At 39.6% G+C, this 22,965-nt stretch overlaps 1 protein-coding gene across 1 annotated transcript in view; it reads right to left on the bottom strand.

Moving 5' to 3' along the window:
- Nucleotides 1–4,177: 4,177 nt before the first annotated feature.
- Nucleotides 4,178–22,965, bottom strand: part of LMNB1 (lamin B1) — a 58,326-nt gene continuing 39,538 nt past the window's right edge. Inside the window, exons 6-11 of the mRNA XM_008014289.3 lie at nt 22,136–22,356; nt 20,171–20,396; nt 18,449–18,553; nt 15,255–15,374; nt 8,456–8,563; nt 4,178–4,968 (exon numbers count right to left, since the gene is read on the bottom strand). Of these exons, the coding sequence (XP_008012480.1) occupies nt 4,927–4,968; nt 8,456–8,563; nt 15,255–15,374; nt 18,449–18,553; nt 20,171–20,396; nt 22,136–22,356 (822 nt within the window). The 3' untranslated portion in view covers nt 4,178–4,926. The remainder of the gene's footprint in view (nt 4,969–8,455; nt 8,564–15,254; nt 15,375–18,448; nt 18,554–20,170; nt 20,397–22,135; nt 22,357–22,965) is intronic.

Consider the following 22,965-nt stretch of genomic DNA (forward strand, 5'->3'; position numbering starts at 1 on the left):
CCACAGTGACACAGTGAGGTCTGCCCCCAAAGACAGATCCACGCAGAAAAGCAGCAGATGCTGCAGTGGGAGGATTAGGGCCACCAGCTGGAAGCCAAGTGGGTCACAAGATAAGTCTTAAAAGGCAAGTGGGAATTTATTTTTCATCAAAAAAAAAAAAAAAAAAAAATCAACACTAGTATTTAAGAAAATGACATATAAATGCAGAGAAATCTTCCGGTTTCACAGACTGCAGCTCATTTGGAGTAATACACAGCCAAAGTAAGTATTTAAAAACCCAAAATGGAACAGAAGCGGCATTTCTCTAAAAGCAAACTTGGCTGGCATTTAAACTGAGAATTCCAATTCAGATTGGTAGAGGAAGCACTCACATCATAAATCTGGGTGAATATGTGTTTTATTGTTATTAAGTAATGAAGCTACTGAGCAGGCTGTCTCCCTAAACTGAGAGGTGTATTTTGTCTCTGGAGAAATGTCAGGAGAGGACAGGATTTACGTGCTGTTAAAAGTGAAAGCAAATGCATTATTGTGGAAGTGAGGGGTAGGAGGTAGGCAGTGAGGGGATTCTACATCAGACCCAGAGTGTAGATCCGATGCGTGGCTCCAGGGCAAACTGGCTACCGATCTGCCTCTAAGATTGTTCTCTGTCCTCACTCACTCTGACCCTCCAGGACAGCAAAGCAGCATCCACTTCCAGCACCGTTCCCCGTTAATTCCTCTTCCCATTCAATACTGCTAATGTGAAGCTCTCTCCCTGAGAACTTGAAATATGACTTCTGTGAGTTTTGCATGTATTCTGCCACGTATTTTCCTCATTTTCATCAATCTGGCTCTGAATGTCCCCTCCAGTAAGGCAGCCAAATAGAAGAAACACAAAATTCTAAAAACTACCTCCTTCAGTACCTTTTTTTTCCATGGAATTTTTTTTCCCCCTAATTTGGTAGACAAGGAAGGACAGTCAGTCCCAACTTCAGAATTCTGGGTTTTCCTGTATAAGCAGATCCAAGAACCTTGCTTCAGGGACTCACAAGTTTGAACCCTAAGAAACATTCCCCTCTGGCGGCACCTCCTAAGATTCCATGTTGTTACTTCATGCAATGGAATTAAAAAGAAACAATCTGCATTTTGTTTAGAAGCCAATGATCCAGAAGGTATGGATTATTTAAAGAGTCTGTTCAATTTCTCTCATTTTATCATGTGTTTTGGCAAGAAGGGGCATCCAAATAAATGTCTTTGTAATTTAGGATATGATGAAAAGGATGCTGGGTAAGATTGAAACTCAGGAGGAACATGATTTAGAATAATCCTATCTCTTAAAAATATACACAGACACAGACACACTCATGTATGATAGCAGATTAAAATGACATGGACAACCCCTCCTCCCATGACAAGATTGAGAAAATGGAACGAAATTTTTGTTTTAATAGAGCCAAGCTTTAAAGAAAGAACAAGAAATGTCCGGGTGCCACAAAGAACTCAAAATCTGGAATATAGGCCTTAAGGGCTGGTAGTTGCAAATAGGAAACAGCTTTGGGTTCTTGCAAGGGAGTGAACCTAGAAACCCAGAAGTAAGATTGTTGAACAAAGCACAGAACCTTACATTGCTCCCTGCAGCCTCACACTACCAGAATACTGCCTGTCAGTCCAGAGCAAAGACAAACTACCGGTGGGGTAGGGGCGCGGCGCTTTTCGGCAGGATGAGGAAGCTACGAGAAAAACAGAAGAACCATGCACGTAAGTGTCACAGTAGATTTGTATTACCATGAGGTGCGAAAGTGACCCAAAAATGGTCCTGGGACTCTGGCACAGGAAACTCCCAAATTCCTCTGCAGCAATACCATCAAAACCCTGGGACACCGATCACTCACAAAATAGCCCTTGCTAGAGATGTGTTCACAACCCTAAAAACTCCATGAGGAAGCCAACTATCATTAGGAGAATCAATGGACACAGCTAACAGAAAAATTAGCATTCCCCAAAACTCAAGAAAATAGAATTGAGACTATAAAATAAATATGGTTAAAATGATTCATAAAAGAATATAAAAACTATAATAAAAAAGTATGAAAAAGATAAATTTGAGAAAGAATCAAAGATAACTTCGGAAACAAAAATAAAGTCTAAAAAGCTCAATGACTGAAATAAACAGATGAGACAGGGCTGAGAACAGAATCAGTGAGATAAATACAAAGAAGTTAACTGAGAATATAGCATGGAGAAACCTAAAATATATGAAACAGGACAGGTTCAACATAGGTATAAAAGAAACCCCAGAAGAAAAGAATAGACAGTGGGGATGAAATAATACTCAACAAAATAAGAACATCCAAAATTTTCTTAATGAAGAACACAGAGATGAGACCTAAACAAAGGGAATAAAAATAAATTCGTATCTAGGCGTGGCAGTGGGCGCCTGTAATCCCAGCTACTCAGGAGGCTGAGGCAGGAGAATCGCTTGAACCTGGGAGACGGAGGTTGCGGTGAGCCAAGATTGCGCCATTGCACTCCAGCCTGGGCAACAAGAGCGAGACTCTGTCTCAAAAATAAATAAATAAATAAATAAATAAATAAATAAATAAATAAATAAATAAATAAAATAAATCCATACCTCAACAGAGGTGAAAACAAACACTGAAGACAAAACAAGGGGAAAATGTGAATCATGTCTGTTATCAAATAGTTAAATAATCCAAAAACGTGTACATATGCTGTATGCCTAACGTCAATTTCATGCAGAGATGCTGATTTTAATACACGGAATGGCAGCGTGCCCTCTGGCTCGCTCATGTTCTGCGGGAATGGGCTTAGGTGCAGCTCAATTTCAGAAAACCTCAATTTAGTCCAAAGTTTGTCAGTCTAAACAGACTCAGGAATCTACTACTGCCACACATCCAGGGGCACTAAACTATGTTGAGCCCTGCGTTTGTACTCTCAATTTTCGAAGCATACACACTATTCTACTATGTTACAACTGCCAATTTTTCTTAATGCCCAAATTAATTAAAGTGTTGGCTTTTATAACCTAATTTGTCCAGCAATAAAAGCACCTAGAATGTATTTTGATGACAAGAACCCCATCTTGTGGCAAAATGCTTCACAGCTGAGTTTGGCTGTGTACTGTATTCCCATTCTCACTCTGAAGATAAATCTGCGTTGAGAAGTTATCATTTTATCTGCTTTACCAGACAGAATTTCTAACCCAGCATTTATCTTGTGTCTGCAACGGCACCAAAGTATGCAGTAAATCTGTGCAGCACAGTAATTCTGGGGCTTTGTGAGTTATTTTCAAGTGAAAGTTGGTCGTCTTTGTGCAGCTTACTGCAGGAATATTTTAAGAGAAAAACAAACACTGACTAGGGTTAGCTTCTGAAATATAATCTGCCCATTCTAGGAAGGGTTCAGGTATCTGCACTTATAAGATGTATTCACTTAACTAAAGCAATCAAAACAAAACCTCCCCAAATCCACACAAAATTGACACCATAATGAGCACCATACATAATAAAGCTACCGCACACACAACACCCTTGTATTTCATAGTATTCATGTTATTCCTCTAAAAGGTGGCTTTTAATCAATTTCTCTGCCCTTCCTATTTTAAAAGACAGAATTATATTCTAAAATATTCTCCCCATTTTTTCTTTTACTAGGAACGTCCAGCATGGGAAACCATGACAAAATGCTAAGAATACAAAAACATTAGCTGGACGTGGTGGTGTGTGCCTATAGTCCTAGCTACTTGGGAGGCAGAGCCCAGGAGAGGCCAAGGCTGCAGTGAGCTAAGACCATGCCACTGCACTACAGCCTGGCCAACAGAGTGAGTGAGACTCTGTCTTAAAAAAAAAAAAAAAGGAATGTCTTCCTCAGTGTTTTCTACTGTCCCTATTTGGTTTTCCTGAAGAAATTTTAAAAGGCCTTATTGTTAATAAGCTAAAAACTGTAATAAAGTATTGAGCATGATATCTGACTCAAAAACATTAGTTATGATTATTGCTAATGTCATAGCAATAATCATAACTAAAATAGCTTATCTTCCTCAACTGGCAAAGACTTAAAGAAAAATCCAGTTCAAACAAGTCAAATTATATTTTTATCAAACGCAAAACTGAAACAATACTTTTCTCCCCTCAAAATCTGTTTTTAAAGAGTTAAAAAGGACAGTACATCAATATTAAAAGAGCTTTTTTTATTTGTTAATGTCACATAAGAAATTTAAGCAAGTTACACTATCTTAAAAAACACAATGGATGCATTTTAATAGAGAAACCCTTCCCTCCCTCCACCTCCCTCCCCCACCCCCCTCATGAATTAAGAATCTAAGAGAAGAAGTAACCATAAAACCAAGTTTTGCGGAATCCATCATCCAGAGTGCTTACATGGTGATTAGGTAATATTGCCTTCTTATAAAATTTCTATTTAAAAAAAAATTGTAACCTTGATTGCTTATTACAAAAAAATTCGGTACAAAAGTTCAGTATATTGAAAAATGCGTTCCCCTTCCCTCAGCACCGTTATATATAGCAGAGAATAATGAAGAGCAGATTGCTGGTCTAGATGGAGCAATCTTCAAATTACACCGAGACTCACAGTGGTTTATTCACCCCCCCCTCCTCATCAGAACTTAAAAAAAAAGAAAAAACACACGTACAAAAAAAGTCAAAAAACGTGAGGAACCCCTTCCAAACAGTACACAGTTATTAAGTTCAGTGTCAATAATTCACATCTTGCAACAAAGTGTATGGACATGATTTCTTTTACAAAACTTTCAGTGTCAAAAAGGAAATTAAGGCCATCAGATTTGCAGCTTAAAAATTCACATAAAGGAAATATAAAAATATTCTGTGCTTCTGAGAAGGCTCTGCACTGTATACAGGTAAGGATTACCATACTTCTTTATTTTGAGGAAGACAGTTGATGAGAATTTTACATAATTGCACAGCTTCTATTGGATGTTCTTGGGGTTCCCTGATGAGGAAAATAGAAGGAAAAATTAATATTAAAGAAACAGATGACAGTATTCTAAAATAAGACAAAAACTTAACTGCAGGGATGCTACAAAACCATTACCTAACCTCAAAAGGGCCCTTTATCATCTCTCATCTTTTCTAACCTTTTTTTTCTTTTTGTTTGTTTGTTTGAGACACAGTCTCACTCTGTTGCCCAGGCTGGAGTGCAGTGGTGCGATCTTGGCTCACTGCAACCTCCACCTCCTGGGTTCAAGCGATTCTCCTGCTTCAGCCTCCCGAGCAGCTGGGACTACAGGTGTGTATCACCACCACACCCAGCTAATTTTTATAATTTTAGTAGAGGCGAGGTTTCACCATGTTAGCCAAATTGGTCTTGAACTCCTGGCCTCAAGTGATCCACCTGCCCTTGGCCTCCCAAAGTGCTGAGATTACAGGCAGGAGCCACCGTGTCTGGCCTCTAACCTTCTTTTTGGACTTTTTTCTAGAATACCCACCCCCTCTCCAACAAATTCCAGAACAGTAATTGTCAACTCTGGCTACATATTCAGATCCTGAGGAGTTTAACAAAAAATTCTGATCTAGGTCCCTTGATCAGTCAAATGAGAATTTCTCACTTTACTGGGAAAGGGTAGCTATCTATATATAATTTTAAAGTAATTCTAATATGCAGCTCAATTTGAAAACCATTGTTCAATAACTTCCTTTGATAACTTAAGAAACAGGAGATCAGTGGATCAGCTTTAACAACCACATCGCAGACTACGGCTTGCTTGATCCTGAACTTACACACCCCAAGCCATCTGCAGTGGATTTGTCCTCCAAGTTGAAGTCAACGTGGCGCCTCTATCCATTTCTTTATCACTCATTAATTTCGTACAACCTCACAATATGACTTGTGACTCACCACTGATTGAACTAAAACTAGTTTTTTGAAGGTCACCAAAATACTTCTAATCAATTCAAAACGCGATTGGATTCATTCTCAAATATGAAGTTCAAACACCTGTTCCACCCTTCCATCTTCCCTCTTATGAACCTTGGTATCATTATTTTCTGTGATCACACAAGCTAAAAACCTCATATATCTTTATTTTTTTTCTTCTCTCACCCTCAAGTTTAGTCACTAAGCCTTAATAAATCTCCATTATATATTCCCTCAGTGCCTCTGGAATCTCCCCTCCAGAGTTAGTCCCTCTGATTCAGCTTGGCCAGTGATATTTTAAAATGCAGTCTTTAATTTCTCCTTTGTTCCAAATTATACAGAAGCTACATCCCTAAGCATTCCAGACTATGCCAGTTTAATCCCAATCTTTCAACTTCATTTATCTCTCACATAAACCCTACAAAATAACTGAATGAATGGATATGCTTGGTGCATTAAGTCTTTCTTTTTTTTTTTTTTTTTTTTGAGACAGAGTCTTGCTCTAGCCCAGGCTGGAGTGCAGTGGCGCGATCTCGGCTCACTGCAAGCTCCGCCTCCCAGGTTCATGCCATTCTCCTGCCTCAGCCTCCCGAGTAGCTGGGACTACAGGCACCCGCCACCGTGCCCGGTTAACTTTTTGTATTTTTAGTAGAGATGGGTTTCACTACAGTCTCGATCTCCTGACCTCGTGATCCGCCCACCTCGGCCTCCCAAAGTGCTGGGATTACAGGCATTGAGCCACCACCCGGCCGCGTTAAGTCTTTACACACCCTCTGTAGTGAGTTAAAGATCACCATGAATTCTTTGCCATTCCTCCCACCAACAGGGGGAGACTATTTACCCCCACTTTGAATCTGGACTGGCCTCATAACTTTGACTAAGAGAATGTTGTAGAAGGGACAAAGGGCCCAACCTTTAAGAAACCCAGTACTCTCTTGAGATCGAGACTGTCGTGGCCAACATGGTGAAACCCCATCGCTACTAAAATATAAAAAATTAGCCAGGCGTGGTGGCACATGCTTGTAATCCCAGCAACTTGGGAGACTGAGGCAGGGGTAGCTCTAGAACCTGGGAGGCAGAGGTTGCAGTGAGCTGAGATTGTGCCACTGCACTCCAGCCTGGCAACAGAGCAAGACTATGTCTCAAAGAAACAAAAAAAGAAAGCTGGTACTCTCCACTTACTCTGTTAGACAATTGCCATGCTGTAAAGCAGCTTTGGCTGAACTCTTAAATCGTAGAAATCCACACAGAAAGAGACCTAAAAGATATTCCAGCCCAGGGTCAACCTCTGAGCTGAACGCAGCCTGCTTGATTGAGTTCAGTGTGCAGCATGTGGAACAGAAACACTGCCCAGCTGAGCCCAGTCAAACCACAGAATTATGGGAAGTCAGAAATCAACTGTTTTAAGCCACTAAGCTTTAGGGTGGTCTTTTAGTGAAGCAACAGATAATCCCAACATCTTCACAACACCATCATCTGCCTTCTCTCCAATACTCAAATAATTACCCATCCTTCGAATTAGTGGACAAGCATCACCTCCCAGACTTCTCAACTACTCTGCTGGCCTGGAGTACCTCCTCTAGTATCTGACATGCTATAACTCATGCTGAGCCACTTGTCTGGCGCTGTGAGTTATCTCTTACATAATTACTTTACTTCTAGTAATTACGATGTTTCCTATTTAAGCACAGAAAATGGAACTTGTGCTTGTTTCTTGTAAGCTAAGTGTAATGTGTATGTTTTAAAATATTCCTCCTAAATGTACGAGAAGGCATCCAGGTAAAAAATTCATGCTACTTCATGCAACCCACCTCAAGTGGTTCTCAACCCTGGGGATTAAATACATGAGACAGTGTTTATTTAGATCAGGACTAAGGCTAATGAAGCAAAGCAGACTTAAGACTAAAAATCTGAAGCCATGGAGACAAAGTCTTCTCAGGATAAGGGCAGACACTTTGATTAATGATCAGACTCAAACAGCTTGAGAATATAAACTGAAGGCTCATTAGTTATTAATAATTCCAATTTAATTACAATTAAAACCAAGTTTGGAGTTTCTTTATTTCAAGGGCTCTCAAAAGCCCAACCATCAGCTAAAATCTATCTTGCAATTAGACAATGATTAGGAACTTAATAGAGCAGGAATTGTGTTTCACACTGAAGTTGAATATTCCTTTGTTTTTTTAAAGTTTATATGCAGATGCTTGCTCTAAATTAGTGATCTGAACTTTTTAATCATAGAACCCCACAGAGTAAACAAGTTTGGGGGCAAAACATCCAATCCATAGACATGTTTTACTATAACACATAATGCACATTAGAAAACAAAAGACAAAACTGAAATTTGGTAATATGAGAAAAAATAAAAATAAAAGTGTCAACATATTCTTCCCGTACCCTAAAGTATCACCTTGAATATCCCTTTGGGGAATACAAACCCCACTTGGTAGATAACTGCTCTGGTTCATCAACTGATAGGGGAAAAACCCAACCACACTCTTGGTCTTCATGTAATTCTGTTAATAAAATTTAAAATAAATATATTAAATAAATAAAGTAATACCTGCTGGTGGAAAAGTTCTTCCTCAACAACCACTCCAGCTGCTTCTTCCTCCTCCTCCTCTTCTTCAGGTATGGTTGTTTTAAAGACTGTACTTCTTTGAGCAACCTCCTAAAAACAATAGTAGTTTAATTTTAAGTTAAAAAACACACTTAGAATCACCACGTGCGGGAAGAGGGACCTTTTCTTTGCTTAAGAGATAGCATTTCTTGCCAGGCACAGTGGCTCACACCTGTAATCCCAGCACTTTGGGAGGCTGAGGCGGGCAGATCACCCGAGGTCAGGAGTTCCAGGCCAGCCTGGCCAACATGATGAAACCCTGTCTCTAGTAAAAATACAAAAATTAACCGTGCATGACGGCACGTGCCTGTAATCCCAGCTACTCAGGAGACTACGGCAGAAGAATGGCTTGAATCCAGGAGGCAGAGATTGCAGTGAGCTGAGATCGCGCCACTGCACTCCAGCCTGGGCGTTGCAGCAAGACTGTCTCAAAAGAGAAAACAAAAAGAGACAGCATTTCTGTTTATTATTATTACTATTATTCATCCCTTTTTTTGGAGACAGTCACTCTGTCACCCAGGCTGGAGGCTCATTGAAACCTTCACTTCCCAGGTTCAAGCGATTCTCATGCCTCAGCCACCCCAGTGGCTGAGATTACAGGCATGCATCACCACGTGCAGCTAATTTTTATGTATTTTTAGTAGAGATGGGGTTTTGCCACGTTGGCCAGGCTGATCTTGAACTCCTGGCCTCAAGTGATCCACCCACCTCAGCCTCCCAAAGTGCTGGGATTACAGGAATGAGCCTCCATACTCGGCCCCTGTTTATTATTTTTAAAGGGGAGGGGTCGGGGGAGCAGTATATCAGTAACTTTCTGGTTATTGAACTGAAACTTCTGCATAACTAGTAGCAGTTCTTATACCTTCCATATTTCCTACAGGGGAGGAAGTGCCATCTAATGTGAAATACCTGCTGAGAAGTTTCCACTGCTTTTTATCCTATTCTGTTACTATGAATTCTACAAATTATTTGACATTCTAAATTCTTTATACAACTCAACATTAATTCAGCTTAAAGATTTTAGATCCTGGCAAAGAGAAGGTGCTAAATAAATGCTGACCAAGGAAGATGGACCATTCTGAGTCTCTCAATTAGCCAATAACTTCAATTCTGTGACACTGGTCTATCTTTACAAACAGAAATAGGCATTTCACAAATATTAGTGTTTTAACCAAATTAGTAATAAAAAGAAATGTGATTCCTTAGATCAACCACCATTCAAGGTATCAACTAGGAGAAGCTGGAAGCCAACTGTGATCTCAGGGACCATCAGCAACAGGACCACCTGACGAATGAGAAGAAAGGACAAGGTCCTTTCATTCCTTTCAGCAACTGATACCTCTTGAATGAAACAAAATCAAGACAGATGAACACTGTACACTATTTACCAATAACGGACTAGTGAGGTTTCCATGTATTCTGTACAGAAATAGGTCTCCTATCATTCACTAAAGGTATGACAGAAAGCAACTATTTCCATTTTCTACTAAAAAGGTCAAATACAGATTACTTGCCTGTGGAAAATGCTGACTTGGCACAAATGCAGCAGTGTTTTTGCTTAAGTACAAGGCTAACCTGACGATCTGGCAGCAAGTAAATGAGTGTGTCCTCAAGAGTGCTGCAGAGCATATAATTTTATTCTGTGCCCTGTCCTAAGGTCACTCAAGAAAGAGAATGCTACAGGGGAAGACACAATATTACTTCAGTAAAAGCTTATCTAACTCAGATCAACTAGTTTACAATGGCAGAGAAAGAAAACCAAAACCCAGTGTCACAGAAATGAGACTTCGATTTGAAATATGCCCAAGAATGTGTTTTGTAAATAAAGTAAGATGGCAGAGTAGTATTTTGTGGATTTTTTATTACTCTTGCAGGACCAAGGAAGATGGACCATTCTGAGTCTCTCAATTAGCCAGTAAGTTCAATTTTGTGAAACTGGTCTATCTTTACAAACAGAAATAGCCATTTCAAAAATATCAGTGTTTTAACCAAATTAGTAATAAAAAAAAATGTGATTTCCTAGATCAACCACCATTCATGATATCAACTAGGAGACAGCAGCATATAAAGCAGAAAATAAATTCTTAAAAAACTCTGAGAGTACCCAGCTTTTCTCAGCTCATCTTAAAATGAGGAACGAGTCAAATAAAATCTTCTATAACAAAATTACCACATTCCAGCTACTAGAAGCTCGTGGTATACATCCCATATGCAAACACTGGCTCTTAAGGCTCATGATGTAACTTAAGACTATTAGCCTCAATGAGAAGCTCAAAAAAACAGCAACTTGCCCATCTTCATTATTATGAATTACCTTAACATAACTAATTTAAGTGTAACTCTGCTGTTAAGCACTTTTCATTTGAAAACATGCAAAAACCAACTAATCTAATACAGAAAGCCTGTATAAAAAATGCGTGAGCTAATGTCTAAAAATCTAGGTAGAAAAATAATAATAATTTAGAACCAAAAAGCTGTTGGGAGGTTTAGACCAAGGAAATTGTTATTAGTCAAGATGCTACTAAATAAATGTGTTTACCCCACGTGTCCTGAAAAGTCCACATAAATGATCTTATATGACAGGCGTTACTCTCTCTATAAAATGTAGCATTGGTCTGCCCCTGCTCAGAGCCTTGGGCACCTGAAGGTGCTCTGATCTGTGCAGTGGTGCCCAGAGCCGGCTGCACCTGCTGATGCTGCTCATCCCTGCACAGCTCTGTGCTCAGTCATATAATGCTGGAAGCCTGGCATCAGCCATGGTAGGAGTATTTACACCACAGAAATCAGCAAATGCTACAAATCAGGGCGATCTTATGTGGATGAAAGATGATTTTGATTTTTATATTTTATATATTACATCCCTACATATATAAGTAATCATTTGTATATACAAAAGTTTCCATTATATCTATATTCTGGAAAGTTTGGAAGGACTGCTTAATTTTTTATTTCTCTCATAAAAAACATCTTTTCTTTTTTTGCCATGGTGACATTTGCTGTTTTTAACTACCCAGTGCCCCTTCCCTCCTGGGTAAGAGCCCCTCGGTTTACCTGGGTGCACCCCCCCATGGAGCACATGTGTGTTACAAGCAGCCCAGTGCGATGTGGCTGTAAAGGGGAGGAAGAAGGCTTCAGCTCTAATTCCACCCTCCCAACTCCAGAAACTGGTTTAGAGGCGGGCACCTGACCCACCCTAGTCCAGTGTGAGTGAAGCCCAGGATGGGTGCCTCACAGGGGATGAAGTTTAGCTTCCCTCCATAATCCAAACACTCAATATTAGATTGTTTGGTGGACTGGATTGCCCATTCTTTTAACAAACTTCTACTGCCTTCTGCTTGCTAGGCTGTTGTGAGAGAGTTCTGTCAGGAACGAGGAGAGAAAGTGGTATAAATACAGGTCTTATTTCATTAGACAGTCACTTTTGGTATGGATTCATTTAATTGGGTAAGACCATGTTTATCTGTCAGTAGTACCAGACCACATTAGCAACAATCTGTAAACTCCACCATAAAGACCATTTTTTTGAAAGAGCACCTTCCCACAAAAAGCAAATAGAAAAGACGTACCTCTGGGAGTAGCTGGCAGCTATCCTGCGTCCTCAAGGGAGGCAACCAGAAGAGAGACAACAGACAGATCCCCGGGGACACGCTGTGAGCCACTGGATCAGGTCCACTATTTAAATTTTTTATTATGTGAGCCCCAAAAATTCCCATTATTTCTAAGCCAGTTTAATTGGGTTTTCTGATATTTCCAATGCCCCAGCAAGAGGAAAAAATACATAAAAAACAAAACTGACTAAGCCAGTTACCAATAATCTTACAGCAAACTAGTCTTTATGGCGGGGATTGTTTATAGATTGTTGCTAATGTGGTCTGGTCCCTACTGACAAATATGGTCTTACTGAATTAAATGAATAATGTCTAATGAAATAAGACCTGTATTCATAATACTTTCTCTCCTCAATTCTGACAGAACTCACTTAAAACAGAGCCTCGCAAGCCAAAGGTAGTAGAAGTTTGTTAAAAGAATGGACCAACCTTGGCCGGGCGTGGTGGCTCACGCCTGTAATCCCAGCACTTTGGGAGGCCAAGGCAGGTGGATCACAAAGTCAAGAGATTGAGACCGTCCTGACCAAGATGGTGAAACCCCGTCTCTACTAAAAATACAAAAATTAGCCAGGCGTGGTGGTGCGTGCCTGTAGTCCCAGCTACTCAGGAGGCTGAGGCAGGAGAATCACTTGAACCTGGGAGGCGGAGGTTGCAGTGAGTCGAGATCACACCACTGCACTCCAGCCTGGGCAACAGAATTGAGACTCCTTCTCAAAAAAAAAAAAGAATGGACCAAGCAACCAATCAAATAATCTAATATTCAATGATTGAGTTATGAAGTGGAGCTAAGCTTCAGTTAGCTTTACTAATATGTCATTAGTAATACTAGTAATACTGTCTGAAGATGCATCTTATGTCATAATATCTGCTACTTGGTTCATGTCACTGTATCTGTTTTTTGGGGCATTTAATCCTACTGCTCCATTCCAAATACCCTCCTATAACATTGTCTCTAACTTGGAACACACTTTCACACAGAAAAAAAAAAAAAAGAAAGAATGACTAGATTCCATGGGTCACGAAAGTTCATTTAATCTGCCATGTACCCCTTATAACAGTGCTTTTCAGTCTTATCTGAGCAAATCACTACTCTTAACAATGTTTCGCAAGAGACATGTTTACAGTAAGGGATAGACGGGAAGATGGCCATGAACAGAACTTTTTATGCAGGCACCTCAGACTCCTATAATGAATGCTGCTATTGCTTTATTTCTCGGAACATAAGTCATGGTCCATGTCTGATTTTTTTAAAAAAATGCATCCAGTAAATGCTTCCTGAATTCCTGTTATGTGCCAAGCATGATGCCAGGATGTACCAGAACAGGCCCTTGCCCTCAGTGTGCTTCCTCTAGTGAGCGAGAACAATGTGATGAGCACCACGCAGGTTAGAGGCCCGCCTGTGCACTATGGAAGCAGACAAAAAACCCCTAAGGGGACGCTGTGATTTGACCCACTGACCACTCCATCTTTCGCAGACACTTTCCTCCCTTGGTTTTCCTGGCATCACATACCATTTTCCTCTGACTTCACTGGCTTCATCTACTACCTCCTTTGCTCTTATTCCTAATGTCACTATTTTCTAGGGCTCAATTCTGGACCCTCTTCTGAGGAACTTTATTCAGCAAGTCCTGTAATTTACTTTATTTATTTGAGACAGTCTTGCTCTGTCGCCCAGACTGGAGTGCAGTGGCGCAATCTCAGCTCGTCACAACCTGAGCCTCCTGAGTAGCCTGGACTATAGGCACGCTCCACCGTGCCTGGCTAATTCTTGTGTTTTTAGTAGAGACGGGGTTTCACCAAGTTGGCCAGGTTGGTGTCTAACTCCTGACCTCAGGTGATCCACCCACCTTCGGCCTCCCAAAGTGCTGGGAATACAGGCATGAGCCACCGTACCGGGCCTGATACCACAGTTTATCTTTGTTACATTTATCAGAAAGTCACTTTATCTTATTCCCTGGCTCCCTTACTCTCTTTAGAATGTGGGCTCCATGATGCCAGAAACCACGTGTGGCTTTTTTCCTGCTTATTCCTAACACAAAGTGGCTGGCATATAGCAGACACTCAGGATTTTCCAAATAAATGAATAACCCTGCACTTGTAAATATGCTTAGCTTCCCTACCAGGTTTGCCAGCCTAACATTCCCACTACATATCTCCTTTCAGCACCACTCAGACTGAAATGCATACCCAGTCAGGTTGTAAGGTACAAAATAGCAGAGCCTACCAGCCTGGAAACTGGGTGAAAAGGTCAGAACCAGTAAGCATGTCAGAACAAGGTTATGACCAATGGCTCCCTTGCAAGGCAACTTACAGCTCTCATGGTAGGCAAGATGAAAAAGCAGTATTACATCTAAAAGGAAAATGAGAAGTACAAACCATCCTGAACTCACAACACAAGCTCCATTAACTTGTTTATGGCAATCGCAACAAACTCTAAACAGAGGCTCAGTAATGCTTTGTACAGCACCTGGATAAGGTGATTCGCTAGGGAAAGACAAGGAGGAAGCCATGTTTTACTAGCTTCAAAGCACACTTTAGCTGCTTCAGACTACTATTGGTAGGGGTATATGCAGTGTCTTTACATGGCAGTGGGGAAGGTAAGGTACTCTGACAAGGATTCTAAGACTGACACACTGAAAACACACACTCCAAGCAGATGTACATTCCACAGTCTTCAAACTCACAGTTTCATGAACATTCTGAGAGCTAGTAACAAGATTAATAATGTAAGCATTTACTAGATAAATGTACTATGCCAGACACTATTCCAAGCATTTCCCAAGTACTGTCTCATTCTTATTATTAGCTCATTGATATTGTCATTAATATCCACTTTTAAATGAGAAATCTAAGAGAGGTGAAGTAACTTGCCCAAAGTCAGAAAGCTAATGTGCAGTGAAAACAGAAACTGGACATAGACAATCTGTTCTGGAGCTTGTGCTAATAATCCGTAATCTATAATACACTCCTATTTATTCCTAAAATTTAAAGACAGCTTCAGTTCAATTTACTTAGCAGCTTTGGTCTGTTTATGCAATCAGTTACTGCACGTTTCAATCTGATCTTGATTATACTTGCACAGTGAACTTTCAAGTGAAATTAACATTGTGGTGGTCCTGATAAACTGGTCATACCTCTCCCTGAGAATTTTTCAGTATAACCTTCACATCTTCGCCAGTGCCCCATGAGTTCTGGTTCTTCCAGATGAGGTCAGTCGGGGGGCTGGCTGTGACACCAGCGTTTGCAGCCCAAATCTGTAAAAAACAAAGGATATCAGCACACCCAGAACCCAGCTCTCCCACATGCCAATGACAGCAATGCAATGAGACTCAAACACTTGACTCTAAAAGTCTGAGAACTATGCCCCCGCTACAGAGTGCTATACATAGCTATGTGGCCAGAACTCACAGAGTTTCTCAAGGCCTCAGCTTCCCCATCTGATAAGAGGATGATACATAAGGCCCTGAAGTAAAACTGCCTACACTCACATCCTAGTTCCTTTACACACCAGCTGACCCTGAGCAAGTTACCTTCCTTTAGTCATCCATAAAACAGGGCAGAAATGGCACCTGTAACAGGTGGAATTATTGAAAAGAGCAAGTGATAACCCACACTCAGTGGCTGGCTAACTCAGTGAATGGTATTCTCAGCATTCTATTACTCTGTGGGTTTCATGGGCCATCCTTCCATGTTAGACAGCCTTCTGTGACTCCCTCTAATAATGTTCTCTGGCTGCCTACAGCAAGAAATAAAGAGACCTTCTGCAGCAGACAGCCTATCTAGAATAATCTTATGGAAACTGGTACATCTCCAAACAGAGACAGTGTCACAATACCCTAGAGTATCTGAGGCTGCACTCCAAAAAGAATGCTGGAAATGGATACATCACTCGCTGTTCAAGGGAAAATATAATTGCTGTTGAAATAGGCCAAACAAAGAAATTATATTCTCCTTCTCGTGAGCATGAAAATTCTTTTTATATATCTACTGACAAAAAAGAATGGATACAGTAAAGAACACCTGGCAGTCAGAAAGCCTAGGTTTGAATTATGGACAAATCACTACACCTCTAGGAAGCTCAATGCCTCTAGCTACAGGGATACTACTAGCCCTGATCTTTTAGAAAGATCATTTAAAAACAAACAGAAACAGAAAAGTTTGTAATTCATACATTGTTATATAACATAAAAGACTTTATGACTGCAAAAGGAAAGCTGAAGATGGCAAAGACAAGTATATTTCAATGGGGGCCAGGTGTAGTGGCTCCAGCCTGTAATCCCAGCACTTTGGGAGGCCGAGGCAGGCAGATGACTAGAACAAAGGAGTTTAAAACCAGCCTGGGCAACATGGTGAAACCCTGTCTCTATCAAAAAAAAGAAAGGGTGGGGAGTGGGGGTGGTAACAGGAGAAAAATCTACGAATTACTGATTAGGAGACAGCCCTTACTTCTTAAGATGTTCACCTGAAGAATCCAGATCTTTCATCAGCATTACAAATGGAAAGGGGCACAAGATATTAACTGGGATGAAACTGAAAAAAAGAACTGAATCTGGTCCAACATTTAGATGATGTGGAATGTTAGTGTTTTCCTTATTGTAAGCATTATTTCTCACTAGCCTATATGTAATCAAATAGTTGGTTTATGTTAATGATCATCATCATAAAATGTCAATATCCTTGCTGGCTAATTTAACCTAAAACTAATATGTCCTATAGCCATGTCATTTAATACGGCAGCAAAATGTGGCTTATTAGCACTTAAAATGTGGCTAGCCTGGAATGAATGTGTTGTAAGGGTAAAACACACAGAAGATTTTGAAGACTTAGCTAAATTTAAAAAAAGAGAGAACGTAAAAATATCTGACTTTTTAGACTGATTACACGTTAAAGCAATATTTTGGATATATTGGGTTTAATAAAATATAGTTCTAAAATTCATGTCTTTATTATAATGTGGCTGTAAGAAAATTTAAAATTACACATGTGGTTCTCATATTTCTATTCTAGAATTTTAAACTGATCTTTGCTTTTGCCTCTGCAATTTTACAGAAAGACCACTTAGCACTACCATGTTCCAAAGAGCTGCTTATCACATTTAATGCCAGTTGCTAAAGAAAAAAAGTATCACATTATTTTATATGATAATTGAGTTCTCCACTAGACCTCTAGAATCCATGTATTTAGTCCCTGAGGTAGTATACCCAGTAGAAAAAGTAGATGATTGGCATAAGGCTTCCATATTATTACTTTTGAGATAGAGAGCACACTCAATTCTGAATCCTCTGAACTAAAATATCAGATTCTTTTTACCACAGTATACAACTTCCGTAAGACATATAATAGGACTGAGCAATTTTCTCTCACTATAGTGATTACTAAAGAGATGAAAGGATATTGTAGTTAGGATAGTTGATCCTATTTTTACCCATTATTAACAAATTAGCATCTGATATTTTCACAAAGTGGCATCATGCTCTCCGAATATACCTTTTGAAAGAGAAGTCTGAGCCTTTGATTGTCAATAGTAAGGTATGTATCAACATAAAATTTTAAACACATTTAAAACACATGTTTAATATTTTTTAAAGAAGAATATATAAAAGGAAAGAGACAGTCACCTCTACACTCTTTTAGGACGAAAAGAGTGACTTCTTTGAAATCTATACCAAAGTTAGCATATTTTATCATTAGCTAAATCTATCTACTAAGTAAAAGCAAAAGAATCTTTTGTTTACTCAATGAAACATACTTCTCTAAAAAGTAAGCTAATAACATTTCAGTAACTATTAAAGATGCAGTATTTCAGAACACACCAATTAGAAATCAAGACTCAGAATGCCACTTAGTGATAATTTACAAGGGTGCCTATAATCTAAGGACTTTTATTCAAAACCTACGTTCCTACCCCAACCCCAAAGATAGCTAAGGGTGAAGTAGGGCCTGAACACCAAAATACTACCCAGATGATTTTGAAGCTCACCCAAGGCTGGAGATTGCTGTTATAGACATACGTTAATGCTAGATTCTTAACAGTTCTTTATGCCAAGCAGTGTCTCCTGAATGACACTGGGCTACAACTATCAGTCAAGAGATAGCTTTTATATCTCCTGGAACAGACAAGATAAAAATAATTCAAAGGTCAATTCTTCACTACTCTCAGTAAGACAGAATTTTAAAAATCTTTTATAGCACTTGTAATGACCTAATAATATAAAAAGTGCTTTAATGGCCATTTCTAAAATGTTTCTCTTTTAGCCAAAAAACTTTTTGAGTTACTTTGTTAGTTAACACAATGAAGTTAAATTAAATGATGACTAGATTCACTTACTGTAACAGTCTGGCCTGCCTTCAGCACATATCTTGAGGTATATTTGTAACTGACTGATGTGTCTCCAATTTTTCTGATCATCTCCCAGCCTCCCATTGGTTGATCCTACACACAGAAAGGAGGGAGGGAAGGTGTTACTTCAGAAATACAGAAAGTTGTGGAATAATCAAATAAATTAATCCATACAGGCAGTTAAACTAAGACCGCTTTATGGTCATCTTCCCACGTTTCAGGTTTTCCTACTATAAAAAGAAAACATGATTTTGTCATTTTGTCAAACAGTAACTTCAACTACGAGTTAATTAGTAAGGTACTTAACTTTAAAGAGGACAGAACTGGAAAAAAAGGGTATGAACCAAATTAAATTGTCAAATTCACTGCTAGATAAGGTGGGTCTTTCAAATTTACAATACTATCTAGCTGTCATAATCACAATTTTAAACATTGAGCATTGGATTACTTCAAGCTTTTAAAATAGACACATAAGCTTAGAAACAGAAGAAAATCTGTCATTTTCCTTCTGCATCTGTCCCACTTCTGGCCACATTCAACTCTCATACATGAAAGCATAAGGGGCTCAAAAAAAGGGTCAGTGGGCCTGGGCGTGGTGGTTCATGCCTGTAATCCCAGCACTTCAGAAGGCCGAAGCAGGTGGATCACCTGAGGTCAGGAGTTGGAGGTCAGCCTGGCCAACACGGTGAAACCATGAAAAAATACAAAAATTAGCAGGCGTGCTTGCGTGCACCTGTAATCCCAGCTACTCAGGAGGCTGAGGCAGGAGAATCACTTGAACCCGAGAGATGGAGAAGCCAAGATCATGCCACTGCACTCCGATCTGGGCAACAGAGCGAGACTCAAAAAAACAAACAAAAGGCTACAAAGAGACCTTAGAGCTTATTCTCTTTAGCATCAAAACTGTTAGTGCTTGTTAGTGCTTCACTCATCCAAATTATGTATTCATCCACATGCAAGATAGTTTCAGTAACTGTGATAAGATTAATTTTTTCAGGAACGTATGTTTCAAGAAGTGACATCCATCCCACTGCTGCCTGCAAGCTCCCAGACCATGCCTTCCTCTAATATCATCTCATAATCCATCGTGGCCTCCAGTTCCTTGATGCGGAGCTAGGGAAGGCCTACACTACTGAGCTCCTGAAAGCCCCAGCCCTAAATTTCAGAAATCTCTGCTATGAATACTTCATGTTTACTTTTAAACATTTCGGAATAAGGCTTCACGCTATTTTTCATATTAAGTATTAGCATTTGTTCATTTATTTATTTGCAGGGAAAAATACTCCCTTAATATCTGAGTCCAGGCTCTTATCTCCTTCATTCAGTAAGGTTTTTATTAAGTTAATAACTGAAAGAATATCCACCATTTTCATCCAGTTGCTCTAACTTCTTCACAAATCTGGCTAGGGCAGAGAATAATAACAATTCATCCTCAGAACCACTGTGATAAAAGGAACATGCTTTTCAAAAAAGCTCTGACCCTCTTAAGAAGGGTTAATGAAGCAAATCTTTAAACTACTAGGGTACCCACCTCTTCCTCCTATTCCAATTTTTATTTTATTTTATGAATTTAAGTAAAAAAGACATAAACGCTTATTCCATGAAGACTTAAATGAATCCAAACAAAAACTAAGGGGCTATCACAATTGCAAGAGAACCTAGCAATCCGCAAAGCCTTGCTAGAAAAAAAAAAAGGGTCTATTTTATTACCTGTTCAGAAGTGTTCTTCAAGCGGATAAATTTTCCATCAACATCAATTTCTTCAATGCAAACATTCCCAGTGGCTGAGGCGGAATGAGAGATGCTAACACTACTACTCGCCTCTGATTCTTCCACATCAACCCTCTTCCGCTTTCCTCTAGTTGTACGTACACTGCGACTTGAGGATGCTCGGGATACTGTCACACGGGAAGAAGGGCTTGGAGACAGCTTCAACCTATATGGGAAAAATAAAACAATTCATTTTTAAAACACATATGCCCTTCTTGCCTTTAAAAAAAAGAAAAGAAAAGAAAAGAAAAACAAGGGCTGGGCACAGAAGTTCATGCCTGTAATCCCACAACACTTTGAGAGCCCAAGGCAGGTGGATTGCTTGAGGTCAGGAGTTCAAAATCAGCCTGACCAACATGGTGAAACCCCATCTCTACTAAAAATACAAAAATTAGCCAGGCTTGATGGCGGGCACCTGTAATACTAGCTACTCGGGAGGCTGAGGCAGGAGAATGGCTTGAACCCCAGAGGCGGAGGTTGTAATGAGCCGAGATCATACCACTGCACTCCAGCCTGGGTGACAGAGTGAAAACCTGTCTCAAAATAATAATAATAATAATAATAAGAATAATAATATCCCATCCATGCATTTCTAAAGCAAAATATTACGTACAATCTGTTAGCCAAAGCCAAAGTTTACTTTAACTAATGTAAGCTTCTTCATAAGGTGCCCATCATCAATTTTCCTTTTAAAAAAATAACAATCTGAATGTTTTCTCTAGGGACAGAAGTAATATAACCATAATGCAAGAAGTCTGGTAAATGGGTAAACAGTCATCTGATCTACCGCCACCCACCACAGCCAGTTATAGTTGGTGTACCTGTATTTTTTCATACCTGTATTTTCTTATTATCACAATGGATATATATTAAAATTATCTGGCTTTTTATCCTAAATCAGCCACTTTCCTTTTGGAACTTTTTTTTTTTCTTTTTTTGAGACAGAGTTTCACTCTTGTCACCCAAGCTGGAGTGCAATGGCACAATCTTGGCTCACTGCAACCTCCACCTCCCGGGTTCAAGCAATTCTGTCTCAGCCTCCCAAGTAGCTGGAATTATAGGAGCCCACCATCATGCCCAGTTAATTTTTGTATTTTTAGAAGAGACGGAGTTTCACCATGTTGACCAGACCAGGTCTGGAGTTCAGTCTTGAACTCCGGACCTCAGGTGATCCACCTGCCTTAGCCTTCCAAAGTGCTGGCATGAGCCACCACACCTGGCCCTTTTGGAACTCTTTTCTGAGAACAGGCGTCAAAAAGATTTATACATTGACCAGATTTAAAATACATATAAAGCCAGCCGGGCGAGGTGGCTCATGCCTGTAATCCTAGCACTCTGGGAGGCTGAGGCGGGTGGATCACGAAGTCAGGGGTTTGAGACCAGCCTGGCCAACATGGTGAAACCTCGTCTCTACTAAAAACAAAATTAGCCGGGTGTGGTGACACACGTCTGTAATCCCAGTTACTCAGGAGGCTGAGGTAGGAAAATCACGTGAATCCAGGAGGTGGAGGTTTGCAGTGAGGCGAGATCACACCACTGCACTCTAGCCTGGGCGACAGGGTAAGACCCTGTCTCAAAAATAAATAAATAAATAAAATGTAAAGTCTCTTTCAGCCAATTTGGTATTTTATAATACATTAAATCACCAAAACACTTAAAATCTCAAAGGAAATCCATCCTGACGCAGTTCAGCATTTAAAGTAATAACAATAAACTAAGAGTACTTGAACAACATTTTCTGTGTTGCAGTAGAAATATGATCTATTACCACCTCTATACCTAGGTGTTAAAAGAAAGGACCAAGAAAATAAAGTTCTTTTAAAAATGCTATTTATTTTTATTTAAATAAAAAGGGTGAGGGGCAAAAAGTGGACCATAAGGTAGGGTGACCCTTAAGTTCCTTACCTCTCTTCTTCGCCTTCTAAGAGTTTCCTGTAAGCACTGATTTCCATGTCCAGGGCTAACTTTACATCAAGAAGCTGTTCATAGTCATTCAGCTGTTGCTGCATTTGATCCCTTATTTCCGCCATCTCTCTCTCTTTGTCTGTCAGCATGCGACGAGAGTTGTCTTTTTCTTTAGCAAGCATGTCCTCTAATTCTTGAATCCTTTCCAAACATGCTCTAGACTTAAGATACAAGGAAACACACTTACTTTCTAGGAACATTCCAACATTAGCACCAGGCAGCTATTTTAAACCATTTCCTAGACTGGAAAACAAGTACGACCCTATGGAATCTGTAACTCACTAGAATTCAAGAGATTTTAAGAAATTAAAACCCAAAATTCCTCAAATACAAAACACAGACTTCAGGAGAGTTTTGGCTGATAAAAGAATAAAAGACTATTACATAAATGTAAGTTCTGTAAATACACATATGATTTTTCTGTACTTAGCCAAAAAAATTTTAAGCTGTGGTTTTGGTAAAAGTCAAGTCTGGCTCCCTTATAAAGCCTTTACTTCCTAAAGTAAAAATTAAATAAAGAACTTAAAAAGATACAAACACTGACTGACAAAATAAACCTAAGAGTGGGTAAAAGTATGTTTCAGCAGACTGCTAATATTCAGGAATATTCAGAAACCAAGGCAAAGGGACTCTGGTTGCTATGCGGAAGGCACTACCTACTGTCCCGTTAGGATTGCTGGGCTATCTCATGTTCAGTTAGCACACAAAGGACTTACAATATAGGGTGATTTGTAAAGTATTACTGTGAATACAGAAGTTGTATATTTGGC

This window comes from Chlorocebus sabaeus, chromosome 23, assembly GCF_047675955.1.
Source record: "Chlorocebus sabaeus isolate Y175 chromosome 23, mChlSab1.0.hap1, whole genome shotgun sequence".
NCBI classification, from domain to species: Eukaryota; Metazoa; Chordata; class Mammalia; order Primates; family Cercopithecidae; genus Chlorocebus; species Chlorocebus sabaeus.